The sequence below is a fragment of the Galeopterus variegatus genome, unplaced genomic scaffold (assembly GCF_000696425.1).
Source record: "Galeopterus variegatus unplaced genomic scaffold, G_variegatus-3.0.2 Scaffold506, whole genome shotgun sequence".
In the NCBI taxonomy this organism is placed as follows: Eukaryota; Metazoa; Chordata; class Mammalia; order Dermoptera; family Cynocephalidae; genus Galeopterus; species Galeopterus variegatus.
In genome coordinates this window covers 293,015-306,155 of record NW_007726617.1, presented here as the reverse complement: position 1 = coordinate 306,155, position 13,141 = coordinate 293,015, and the positions used below count along the sequence as shown (strand labels likewise).

The following is a 13,141-nucleotide window of genomic DNA, read 5'->3' as shown; positions in this document are numbered from 1 at the left end:
GTTACTCAACTTTGCCCCAGAATGAGTCCACACATTCACGAGCTACATCCACCTGTCTGCAGGTATTGCTCTCTGCTTTCCCGTGCATTTATTCCTATAAGGTTCTACAGTGGAAGGTGGAAGAAGACTCTTTTCTGAGCCCAGCACCTCATACGGGATACCCCATATAGGAGTCTTCACAAGAAATATATGGGAAAGCTGACCCATGATTACTGGAGTTATAATTATTCATGTCATGAGGAATCCCCAAAAACTTTACTTTCACTAATATTTTTCATTTTCTTCCCAGCCTGCACATGATCCTCATCTCACCTTCTAATTGAAGGTGTTAATGAGGATAACAACACACTCATCTGGGTGTCCTTTCTAGGCTACTCTCTGTTAACAAACAAGTGGACCAGCCAAGATGAAGAGAGAAAGAAACCAGGCTCTGGAACCCAGGACATGGCGTTGTAGAGTGAAGATGTGGCTGCCTTCCGCTAGCGTGCCTAGCTTCGCAGGCCTGCCTTTCTTCCTTCCATCCCTGATCACAGGTCCCAGGCATCAGAAACCAGGTCCCTACCATCTTCTTCTTGGTGAATTCCATCACCATCTGGTCTGCCAGCTTCTCTTGAGCCAGTATCTCTGCTTTCTGCTTCTGGTTTTCGTCATTGATGCGCTTAATCTCGGCTTGCATCTTCAGTTTTTGCAGATGCCTCCGTTCCATGTCCTGCCAGCAAAAGGAAGAAAGCCTCAGAGTAGAAGGAGGCAAGACAGAAAGCTACTGGTGTGTAGGAATAGAGAGACAGTGACAGAGGCAGGGAGACGAATGGCAGTCTAGCTTCCATCACTATCCTTCTTTAAAACTGTCCTGTCAAGGGTTGTCAATGACCACTTCTACCAACAGGCCTCTTTACAGTCTTCATCCAATTTGATTTTGTGGCAGCCCCTGGTGCTGTTGATCTCCATGCACTTTCAGGAAGTGCAGGCTCTTAAGATACTACTCAGCATCTCCCACATGTCATGCTGAATCCCATCCCTGTGGCTTTGCTCAGGCTGCCTCCCTGCTGCCTTCAATTTCCTTCTCCTATTTAAACCCAAACCTTCAATCTTCATTCAATAAATATTGCCCTTATTGAGTACTTTCTGTTCATTGGACACTTTATATAGACTATCTCTAATTCCTAAATCTGTCCAAAAGCCCTGAAAGGTAGGCCTTGTTAACTCTCTTGTGCAAATGAAGAAACGGAGGCCCAGCATGTAAATGAGTTGCCCAAGGCCACACAACTAATAAACTCCAAAGCCAGAATTTTGAAACCTTTTCTGTCCAAATTAGAGCTCCAACCTTCTCTAGAAATCTTACTTGATTGCCTCAACTTGATTTCAGTTCTCTCTCCACTTCTGAATTCCCTGAGCATTCAAAGTAGTGCCACAGCTCTTGGGAGGTGATCATATACTGCCCTGTGGGTCCCCTCACTTCATGTATGTTCTCTCCATCCCAGCTGGAGGACAGGGACTTATGCCATGCTTTCTCTCTTCCTCAACAACGTTTAGGCCATTGGGAGGAAAACAGTAAATACTCAATACACTAAATGAGGCAGGGAAGGGGGAACAAAAGTGACTGGCATGTGAGAAAAAGGAAAAGAGAAAAAGTCTCAAACACAGAGAAACGTGTCGTAGGCCATTGGGAGGAAAACAGTAAATACTCAATACACTAAATGAGGCAGGGAAGGGGGAACGAAAGTGACTGACATGTGAGAAAAAGGAAAAGAGAAAAAGTCTCAAACACAGAGAAACGTGTCACTGTGAGTGATGGAGATCAGAGTATCAATGTGACTCTGAGTGGCAAGACCCTTTCTAAGGAACAAGCCCCTGCCTTCCCAGCCCTGAGCCTTCAAAAGCTTCCAGTGGTCAGACCACTTCTGAGTCGAGCATGTTCTCAGATCACAATGTAGAAAGGCATTGGAACCTCGTGCAGCTGTCCCCTCTATCACGCTGATCAGCCTCAGACCCCTTGCCTCAAACTCTTCTACCCATCAAGTCACCCACCTCTCACACTGTCTCCAGCTCCTTCCATTTCTTCAAAGACTAAATCCCCCCCTGGCCTTCCAGCTCCTGCTCAGCTCGGCTTCTGCTCTGGTTCATCCAGCCAAGGCAACTCTGTGTGTCCACCTCTAGGGCCAGTTCTCCGCCAGCTTGGCTCACTGCCCAGCTCAGGGATCCCTCCTTCAGGAAGCCTTCCAGACAGTTCAGCACAGCAACTGTCTGCCTCGCAGGGCCATGTGGCACATGAGTCACAGTTATGCGCATTCTCACTCTTACATGGTGCTTATGACTTGCTCGCTCCACTTTTCTTCTGCCCCTCTGCCTCTCACCCTCCTTTCCCCCCTTCTCCCTTCTTCCTTTTCTTTCTAACTTCTCACCAGTTTTAGTTCTGCTACTTTCCCAGGCACCATTTAATCTCTTGACCCTCAAAGCTAAAGAAGCTACTGACCTCTGAATTTACTACATACACAATCATCTATTTATTTACTTACTTCTTTACCTACTTATTTACTTTTTGATTTGTTGTTTTTTGTTGGTTCATTTTATTTCCAAGAATCCGAAGGACTTTCCCTGTTTCTCATCTCTGAAGCCCTTCCAAAGCAACCCCAGATAAATTCACTTCACTCTTCTTCATCTTGCTAGCAAGGTGGGAAAAGCTGCTCTTTGAACCACGCCAAGATGAAAAGGCAGGTCTAAAGCTGGGGAGGCACAGGTTTCTACCTAAAATTGCCTAATAATACTTCCTGGAGACTCAGGGAATGCCTATTAGAAAGACATTAAAAGGACAATGACACAACATCAGTGTGATGGTGTTGACTCACTGACTCCTGGAACTTTCTCAGTGAACCAACCAATTCCCACTCCCCACAATCTAGGTGGATTCTCCAGTCTATTTCTCACCCTCTGCGTTGCATATTTGCCCTATATCTCTCCTTCCTGGCCTTTTCCACTCTGTCTCTCCTGAGCCAGGAACTAAAGTAATTTGGCTAGGTTTCTCTGTCTTTTTGGCCCTGTTGGCCCCAAGCAGTTGACAAGGCTACGTGCCCCTTCATCTTCCCCACCTATCCAGGTAATCTTTATTCCACTCCTCAAGCAGATCCTCACACTCTGAGAAGCCTTCATAATTATAAGTCCGCCCGCCCAACTATGGGATCCTTAAGGTCCCCTCCTCATCACTCATATCATCAAATGCATTGGCGGATGACAATTCCTCATCCATAAATATGGGAGAGGGTGAGAAAAATAAAAGAATATGTGTTTCACAAGTTAAACAGCACCATGAGAAAACAATCAGACAAATCCAGAATGCAGGACATTATTTAAGGCAACTTGTCTGAATGCTCCAAAATATCAGTACTATAAAAATGAATGAATGAATGAGAAAACTCTTCTAGATCAAAACAGACTAAAGAGATTTAACCAAATGCAATGTGCAAACCTTGATTGGAGCCTGTTTGGAAAAAGAAAACAGCTGAAAATACATCTTTGAAACAATTGGGGAAATTTTAATGTAAATTAAATGTTAAACAATATTCAAGTATCATTGGATTAGAGTTTTTGACGGGTTATGTGATAATAGTATTGTTGCCAGGTACAAGGGTGTCCTTGTTCTTCAGAGATGCAGACTGAAGCATTTAGTAGCAAAGCATCAAGATATCTGCAGCTTATTTTCAAATAGTTTACCAATAAACGAAATATGTATATATACCTAGAAAGAACAAACAACTAACGCAAATTGTTAACAATAGTTAAATCTAAGTGAAGAGCTTATGGGTATGGTACAATCCTTTTAACTTTGTGTGTAAAATTTTCAAAATGAAAAAATTGAAGAAAAAAAAGGAATAAATGTTCCAAATGCCAGCCATGCTAGGGGCTTTTGTACATTGCAACAGACCAGCCAAAGGAAATAGACGAGGGTTTTTTAAGTCTACTTAGTTTGGACAGGTATGTCATCATTTCTTTTGCAATAGTTATGCCTACTAATTTTATTTAGGCTAACAGGAAGAAAAGGTTTGGCTTCACAACACAATTAACGACAAGGGGATGCTATGTACTTTGAGTGAGGTAACAGCAGGGAGCCTAGAACTAAGATGCTGCTACTGTTCATCTACAAAGTGTACACGATCCCTAGATAATTGGAGGAAGACTGTAAAACATCCCTGTGTTTATTTGTGCAAAGCATGCCGCCATTCATTTCCTTTATATGTCCAGTCACATTGATATGTCAGTCTTGAGCCCTAAGTCCCTGGGAGGCAGGGACAATATCTATCCAAATCACTGCTCATCACCCACCACAATGTCTTGGCCAAATAAATGTTTAACATGGCAATAAAAATTTGGTGGTGATGATGTTGTAAAATGAGCATATGCCTGACAGAAAATGTCAACACCCTGAAACCCCAAAGTCTTGGAGGGCTTTGTTACTGTCACTGGTGCAACTTGGCATTATCTGTCCAGCCCTGTTACCCTCAGGTCCTCCTCTTGGAGCTGTTGCATGTACTCCAGCATCTGTTCCTTCTCCTGCTCCCGCTGCTCAGCAAGCAGAGATCGCTCCTCCCGGTTCTTTTCCATCTGTTCCACAATGTGCCGTCTTCCTCTGGGAGGGAACAGTGCCACAGTGTCTTAGAAACCAAGTCCATATCTCTGTGCTTCAACCTCCACCCAAATAACCCCCAAGATGGGAGGTATCACAGGAACAATTTGACAAGTGCCCCTTCAACATCGATATGCTTTATGGGCTCAGACCAAAGTCCAACCCCAGAGAGCTCTAGGCGGGGTAGACCCTCTTTCTTCTGAACTTCTGGTTCTGGGGCTCATCCTTCCTGAGATTCCCCTTCTTCCTTTGTTTTCCCAAGAGTGCACCGTACATCATAATACACCTTCTCTCTTCCAGAATGTAAAGAGTTTCTGAAATCCTACCACCTCCCAAGTCTTTCCAGAATAATCACAAGAAGCTAGCTTTGTAGAGCTTCACAGAGTTAAAAAGAGCAGGACTTCTAATTTCTCTAATGCTTCTGCTGTCACCCAATTTATCCTGTCTTCCCACCCCACCTCCCATGCCTAGTGTGGTAACTGCCTTTCTTATATCCTCTCTCACATATGAGGACTTCCAATAGACAGGGCTGAGTCTGAGGTGGAGAACCTCCACTCAGCAATGCCCTCGCTGCTGTCACCCAATTTATCCTGTCTTCCCACCCCACCTCCCATGCCTAGTGTGGTAACTGCTTTTCTTATATCCTCTCTCACATATGAGGACTTCCAATAGACAGGGCTGAGTCTGAGGTGGAGAACCTCCACTCAGCAATGCCCTCACTCAACAGTGAAAAGCAAGGAAACTGGCTTCTACGATCAGTGTTGCCAGTGACTCCCTATGTGCTACTGGATGTCAATAAACTTGGAAGCATCTGGACCCCATGATATACAAGTAAAGCCTAGAGGAATGGGAGAAGACACAGACTAGGATAAGAACGAAGGGGAGGGAGTATGAGATTCACATTCGGATAGATCACTTGAATCACTTCATGACTCCAGATGAAATGGGAGTAATGAGTAAAAAGGGTACAGGGAAAGAGTCTGGGCTCAATATAAGGATGAGCTCAAATCATTAGAGCTGCCTAATGAGGCAGAGGTTTCCCTTCGTTGGAGCTGTTTTGGAGAAGATGGATGGCCACTTACCCACTAAATAAACTTTTACTGGTAGCCTACTACCTACAGTCAACCGGGTACCTCCTAGAAGTCCAGAGATGAATGGTTCAAGAGAACAGAATACAGTTAGAGAGTTTAAACTGCCATTCAGTGCAGTACAAGGACTATTTATAGAGGCAATTCATGCTTTGTATGGTTGGTGTTCTAAATCTAGGACACTATGATTCAATGATTTAGCTGCTCTGGGACTTGTCCCTTTCTGCACAATGAAGAGAGGATTGAATTTATTCATTCTAACATGAATTAAGCACCTACGACAGGTGAAATACTGTGCTAGGCCCAGGGGCTGCAGAAATGAGTGAGTCAGGACCCTGTCCTCAATGAGCACACAGTCTAGCAAGGGTCAGAGAGCTGCAACTCAAGAAGTGGTGTTCTGGAACAAAACACCAAGTGGTGGGATCAGAGCAGGCAGCCACAGGGCCAGCCCATGGCTCACTCATGAGAGTGCGGTGCTGATAACACCAAGGCCACGGGTTCGGATCCTATACAGGGATGGCCGGTTGGCTCATTGGCTGAGCGTGGTGCTGACAACACCAAGCCAAGGGTTGAGATCCCCTTACCAGTCATCTTTTTTTTATAAAAAAAAAAAAAAGAGCAGGCAGCCACAAAGCCTCCTGATGATGTGAGGGAGGTTTCTCAGGGAAGGGGACAGCTAAGCTACACACTAACAGAAGGAGAAAGCATTTTCCAGGGGGGAAAGGAAAGAGTATTCGAAAAGGAGGGAACAATGCAAGTCATAAACTGTGACAAGGCCTGGCATGCTGGGAGAATAAGGGAAAGCACAGAGTGGATGGCAGCGAGTGGAAAGATGTGAGGCTGAACTGGGGCCAGATTATGAAGCACTTGTCATGATCTTGGAAGTGAGCTTTAAAAAAAGTTCTGTGATCCTATGTATCCCTTCATAAAGTTTTTGAGATAATAATAGATGGTGATACTGGCTGTTCTCATCTCAATCTTTGCTAGGCTATGTGGACCTAAAGGCACATGGAAATGACTTAGAGAAAGAGATGCCAAAACCACATCTTTACCGTATCCTTTCCTCCCTCCTCTTCCTGTCTTGTTCCTCCTGCCTTTGAATGGATTTCTGCCGCTCCACTTCCATCATCTGATCCAACCGCTTCTCCTCTGTATCCAATTCTTTTTGGATCTGCCGCTTCTCCAGGATCTGGGCATCCCGGATAGCGTGGCATTTGGCATTGAGGATGATCTGGGGAGTGGAGATAAAATTGTGGGACTGGGTCTGGGGTAAGGATAGGGAGGGATGCACTATGAGGACATGGAAGTTTCGGGGGGATAAATGAGAGCAAAATATTACTGAGTGTGCTGGGGATGCCCATGGCTGCTCACAAGCCCACAGAAGCTGGAGCAGTCTTGCCTTTACCCTTCCCCTTAATATAATTCAGCTCAAACATTTACTGGACTCCAACTAGATGCTAGGGTTTGTGCAAGGAGAGGCCCAGAATAGCATCTTTCCGGATATTGTGTCTTAGTATTTGGGGGATAATGGATCACCTTTTGGGAATATGATGACAGCTATGAGCCTGCTCCTCCATAAAATTCACTTACATATATACACACAGAATTTCCATAAAACTTCAGAGGTTCGTGGGTCCCACATAGGGACCCTAAGCTAAGACACCCTGTTCTGCTCCTCAGGAAAGCTGAGACACTCTTGAAGAGGCAAGGCCACTAGATTTTTAAGCTGGAAGAGCATAATATTTCACAAAAGGGGATGAAAAACCATGGGCCCAACAATAAGAAAGAACCACTAAGTAAAAGCTTTGGAGAATAAAAGGAGATATAAGTAGAGAAGATTTACCTGAGAGGCAGAAATCGAAGATGAAGGGGTTGGAGAGTCAGTATTTTTTTATTTGCTCAGGAGGTGAGCCACATGCAAATGAGTCACAAAATAGAATTCAAATGAGCCTTTGCTCTTTATGCTCTCAGCTAAAGGTAGCATTTTGGGCACTTCAAAAAGCGATCAATTGCCTAGACCACCACCGTATGTGGCCAGAACTGAACTAGCAAGATAAAAACAAAAGTAATGCCCTCACATTTTTTATCAATCCACAGCTCATTTAATCCTGTCAATAATTCTGCTAAGTAGTGGTACCACCCTCATTTTACAAATAAAGAAAATGAGGTTCAGGGCGGGTGAGTGACTTGCTCAAGGTCACACAGCAAGCAGGTGGCAAAGACAGTCCTGCCTCTGATCACAGCAACTACTGTAGCAGGTATAGCTCTCCCCAACCCCTACCCCTGCCAGCCCCTCGCCTTTCACCTGCCTTGCCCCGAGTCCAGCTGGAGACAACACCATCCAGTGTATGAATGAGAGGAAGGAGGAGGGAGCTGCAGTGAGTTGCCAGAAGGAGAGAAGAGATGAGAAGACCCACCTTGCTCATGTTCTTGAGCTCCTCCTCCTGCTCCATCCGCAGCTTGTTGGCTCTCTGCAGGAGGTTCTGGGCCCGCTCTTTGGCCTCCTCCTCCAGGTCACTGAGCTTCTTGTTGCTCCTCCACACCATTTCCTTCTGTTTCATGATCTTCTTGCGTGTCGTCACAGCATCCTAAGGGAGATCAGTCTGAATCAGTGGGGGATTATTCCCATGCTCTATGCCCTGGGCACTAGCCTGGCTACCGCAGATGACCCAATATGGTTTTGCCTCAGCCCATCCTGCCATGAGACCCAAGAAGTTCCCCAGCCTGGCTTCATTCTCAGCCCTCCCCCAGCCCCAGGTGCTTCCACAACTCAGGAATTTCCCTCTGTTCGTTATCCTGCAACATTTCTTCCCCAAACACACATTCACACCTTGTTTCAGGGTCCCCTAACAAGAGTCCCTACTCTCATGAGAAGCTGGCCTCTCTCCAGCACACTTCTACTCTGTCCCGTGTCTGCAGAGTTCGAGGCTTAGGGAGGTTAACTACCATGATGGCTTCCTTCTCCTTCTTGAAGGCCTGCTCCCTGGCCTCGATTTCTTCTCTGGTCAGAACATGAGATGCCCATTTGATTCGCTCAAACTCCTCAGGGCTGATGATTAGGGATTCCCCCGAGGGGTCCTCTGTGGGGACACTGACACAGGAATGAACAGAGTTAGGGAGGGGAGAGAGAGAAAGCACTTGGCACCACACTTCAGGATCCTCTGTTCTCTTCCTCTCCCCACATCATGCCAACCCTCTGGCATGGCCTCAGCCAATGACAGGAGAGATGGCAACTGTGCTCAGGGCCCACTAGGGAGAAGGGGCTCTAAGTGAGGATCAGGTAGCATTGCAGGTTAAAAAGAGATCTTTTACATTCTTTTTCTATAAGGTCTAACTCATATGTTACCTTCTCTGTGCAGCTGTCCAGGACCGTCCCCCGTGTTCACACATACCCACCCCCCACACACACCAAACTCAATAGATCACCCCCTCTGCTGAGCCCCCACCGCACTCTGTTCTTACTGTATGCATCATGGCCAACTGTGCAGGGCCTGTTTCCTTTACAAGCCCCTTCAGGACATGGGCTCCATCTTAACCATACTGGTAGCCTAGTCTCTGGCATAGTGCTTGGCACAGAGTGAGGACTCAAAACAAAGCTGGTGAATTGAACTTCAAAAATAGATTATTCCTCAACGATAACATAAAAAGGGCAAGGGGACGCCAGATGAGGTTGAAATGGATGCTAGTGAGAAACCTAAGCATCCCTTGTCCATTCAGCCGAGAGAGAAGCTTTGAACCCTAAATATTAATTAAAATCTCTGATCAACAACAGTCAGAGACATGTCTATAGACCCCTCCTTTCTAGCTGCCCAACGCATTCAACAAACCAATAGCTAATTATAATGATTACAAGCAAATGACATACATTAAAGATGGGGGAAGGAATACTTGGGGGGTGGAAATAAAGCTGCTTCTGGGTGAGGCAATTTAACAGGTACATGACAATAAGACGCAGACAGTCTGAGACAGGAAGTGAAACCTCATCTAATAAAACTAGTGTGTGTCGGGGGGGAGGTGTCCAGGTGGTAGACAGAATGAGTGAGTAGATTTGGGGATTAGCCAAGATCTCATGGTTCACCTAGCCTGGGATCTGGAGTGACCAGGAATGATCTGAATCTGTGACAGCAGCCCTGAAAAAAAAAACCAGCCATTTGACCTCCCATGTGTCTTCAGGACTAGACCACTCCAAGAAGGAAGCCTTTCTCAGGCCCCAGGAGTGGCTGCAGGGCTGCTGATCATGTCTGGCCATTTGATGCTGGGCCTGAACAGACAGTACTCAATAAGGGGCTGCAGGCAAGCCCAGCTCCTGAGCTGTGACCTGGCTGTGCCCCCCAAGCACACATGGCATAGGCAGCATTTTCTGGGAATTCAAATTTTTAGCAGGTAGAGCCAGAACAGGGAGAACAGTTGCAGAGAGTGAAGCCCTAATGTAAGAGCTGAACCACTGAGCACAGTGTCAGCTCACTGCATGTTGCTGAGCTCAACCTAAACCTCACAGGAGGGGCCCGAGCAAGAGGGCAGCTCCAGTTAGGAAGCAGGGCTGAGCTAATCCCAATGGAACCCAAGGAGCTCCTATGAATTTCCTCCTATCGTCTCAGAGTCTGGGAAGAAGCCAGGGGCTAATTAGGCATCTGTTCAGTTTCCCTTTGCTTCAGATTCTTAATGCAGCCGAAAGGAAGTGACTCATCTGGATCACTTCTCTTTACCAACTGCACTAATGGGGACTCAGAGAGGACCCATAAGCACCTCCCCTCTACCAGTCCCTCAGATCCCACAGACAGCCAGAAGAAAGGGAGGAGAAAGGAGCTGGGAATAAAAGGCAATGGCAATAATAGATACACAAGGGGAGAAAAGAAAGAGGCCAAGACGAAGAAGAAAAAACAAACCATGAAACAAAAAGGGAAATATGAATAGGAAAGTGGGGATTGGACTGACAGAATGAACGCAGGTGGGCTTCCACACCTCCCTGCAAAGACCCTCAGCAGAAGTGCAGGCTGCACAAGGGAGGACAGGGGACAGTGCACTGGCCACTCACATGAGTTGTCGGACCATGTCCCGGGTGATGAGCTGGATGGTCTCGGGCTTGTGGTCCAAGTCCAGGGCAGTGAGAGTTTTCTGAATGGTGTTCTTATCTCGAAGCAGCACAATGGGGCTGTCGCTCGGGCCCTGTGCCAGGGGCTGTGAGGTCAGAAAGGACACTTTAGAAGCTGGTCACCCCACTCCCTGCTAGTCAGTCCTAACTTCAAGTGTAGCCTTCCTCTCTCCTGGGGCCTCCACCCCATCCAGTGGCGGGGGATGCTGCTGGGACCCAGACTGCAGGGCCACTAAGAGCAGCCAGAACACTGAGAAAGCACTTGGCTGGATGTGTTCTGTACTGACCGGCTCTTCTAAGAACAAGGCCTCTGGTTTTTGTGCAGATATGCCTCGCAGGATGGTAGGGAAAGTGGAGAGGGAAGGAGATGGGAAGGGGTGACTAGTGTGTGTCTATAGCTAGTCCAAAGTCATCAGGAATGAGAAGTATATTTTTGGTCTCTAGGTTTTCCTTTCTGCATGAAAGATTCTCCTTTATGAAAGAAGAAACAATTCTCTCTCTGAGACCACACTGTGAATTTGAAGCAGTACAATTTGTTATAGACGAATACAATCTATGATGCTAGTAATTTTTAATCCTTTCCAATGATTAATTTACTTTGAACACCCAAAAAAGACATACTGAGGGAGTTAGAAATAGCCAAATGGCCTGGTAGAAACCTGCCCTTAAAATCTGATATGGTGAGGAAGTCACTGAGTTAGAATTCAGCAAAAAGAATGCAGATTAGATTACGAGTTTTTTCAACCCTCTCTGACTATGAAGGAGTTAGATAACAAGAAAATGAGATCGCTTTCTTCAGAAAATTGCTAAACACAAGCGAGAGTTGCTAGTGCGGTAACTGATCCCGACTGGAGGCAGGGGGTGGCCTGGCCTGGCACAGACAGTCTCCCGAGTGCTGCTGCCACCTGCTGCCCATCTCTGCTTCCAAGCGGGCACAGCACCATCATGGCACAGGCCACTTCTGCCCCCTACTGTCGGTTGGGAGACTTCCTGGATGGTCCCCCCAGCAATAAAGCCAAAGAAACTGAGCCAGAAGTGGGCATTTTTCTGATTGCTCCTTCTAGCTAGCTAGCATGACTAGTCCTGGAGAACTCAGCCATCTCCAAACCTCTCTTGGCCTTGACTAGAAAACTCCACATGGACCCCAAACAAGAAAATGTCAGTAAGTGAAATTACATTGCTTTGATTCTTTCCCTTAACAATAGAACTACTGCAGAGTGGGGGTCTTCTGAATGGAAAAAGATGCCCATCTTGATCCCACTGGAAAGTCCTCTTTGGTTCACAGTAAGAATGAGGAGGAGCAAGGATGGACCTCAACTCTCATCTCCCCAGCCTGCTCCGCTGCTAGGTGTTCAAACCACCACTGCTATCTCTCTTCTCCTTCTCTTTTCTCTGTCTCTTAATCTCTCACTACCCTTCTCTCCATGTCTCATTCTCTTTTTCTCCTTGCTTCACTTCTTTCTCACCTACTGAACTTCATGTGCACCAAAATTATTCAAAGCAATTCTCTAATTCTCCTTCTCTAGACTAAAGGAGTTGTCAACCTCTTAGGCTGGATGACACTTGCACATAAAGACCTGCTCATTTCCCAAAGCTCAATGATGGTTTGATTTGAGCAACTGGGAAAGGAGATGATTTTGTGTTGCACTCTGATGCTGTTCTCAGGTGGAAGGGTAAGGTGCTGCTCTGTGTCTGCAAGCTTGGCCCAGTGGCTCTCAAATGTTTTCATCATGGACCTCTCGCTGAGCAACTACTGAGCTCTCTGGCACTGAGCCTCCCCTTGACATTACAACAGATTTTAAATGCTGTAAAGACGTGAGGATTTCAAGGGTGCAGGAAGCCAGGTGCCCCTGTTTACACAGCCCTGCTGGATGTCAGAGCTCTGCAGCTCGGATCTCAGAACTCCCCTTTGTCTTTGGTCTGAGAGTTGCCTAAGAGCCAAGTGACCCAGGGCAAGCTTTGTCCTGTGCAACACTAGTCTGGGCCACTGCCTCTAGGTGGCATCTTCCTGCAGGGGCTTGTTGAGGCTTACCTTGATGCCTCCAAAGAGGCTTTCATCCACCTCAGAGCTCATGGCTTTGGTCCTATAGCGAGTTCTATTCCTTGACCTGTTGGAAGTGGTAGAAGAGGAGCTCAGGATGCCAGTTGTGCTTAGTGGCTGCAGGAAGAGGCAGAAAGTTTGGGCCATCAGTACTGAGTGGCATCCAGACCCTGAGCAGTAAACTCTTCTCCAGCCTGTGCTGTGCACATGTGGAGAACCCACTTAGAAAAAGCAACTAGGTGAACCTAGAAACATAGGGAGCAAAGATCAACAGACAGACAACATCTCCACAGAAGTGGGGG

At 46.5% G+C, this 13,141-nt stretch overlaps 1 protein-coding gene across 1 annotated transcript in view; it reads right to left on the bottom strand.

Moving 5' to 3' along the window:
* The window catches only part of CCDC19 (coiled-coil domain containing 19), a 19,766-nt gene extending 6,841 nt beyond the window's left edge, over window positions 1-12,925 (bottom strand). Inside the window, exons 1-7 of the mRNA XM_008569530.1 lie at window positions 12,831-12,925; window positions 10,742-10,884; window positions 8,653-8,797; window positions 8,124-8,294; window positions 6,759-6,937; window positions 4,492-4,621; window positions 563-709 (exon numbers count right to left, since the gene is read on the bottom strand). Coding sequence (XP_008567752.1) covers window positions 563-709; window positions 4,492-4,621; window positions 6,759-6,937; window positions 8,124-8,294; window positions 8,653-8,797; window positions 10,742-10,884; window positions 12,831-12,872 — 957 coding nt within the window. The 5' untranslated portion in view covers window positions 12,873-12,925. The remainder of the gene's footprint in view (window positions 1-562; window positions 710-4,491; window positions 4,622-6,758; window positions 6,938-8,123; window positions 8,295-8,652; window positions 8,798-10,741; window positions 10,885-12,830) is intronic.
* Between the last annotated feature and the right edge of the window lie 216 nt (window positions 12,926-13,141).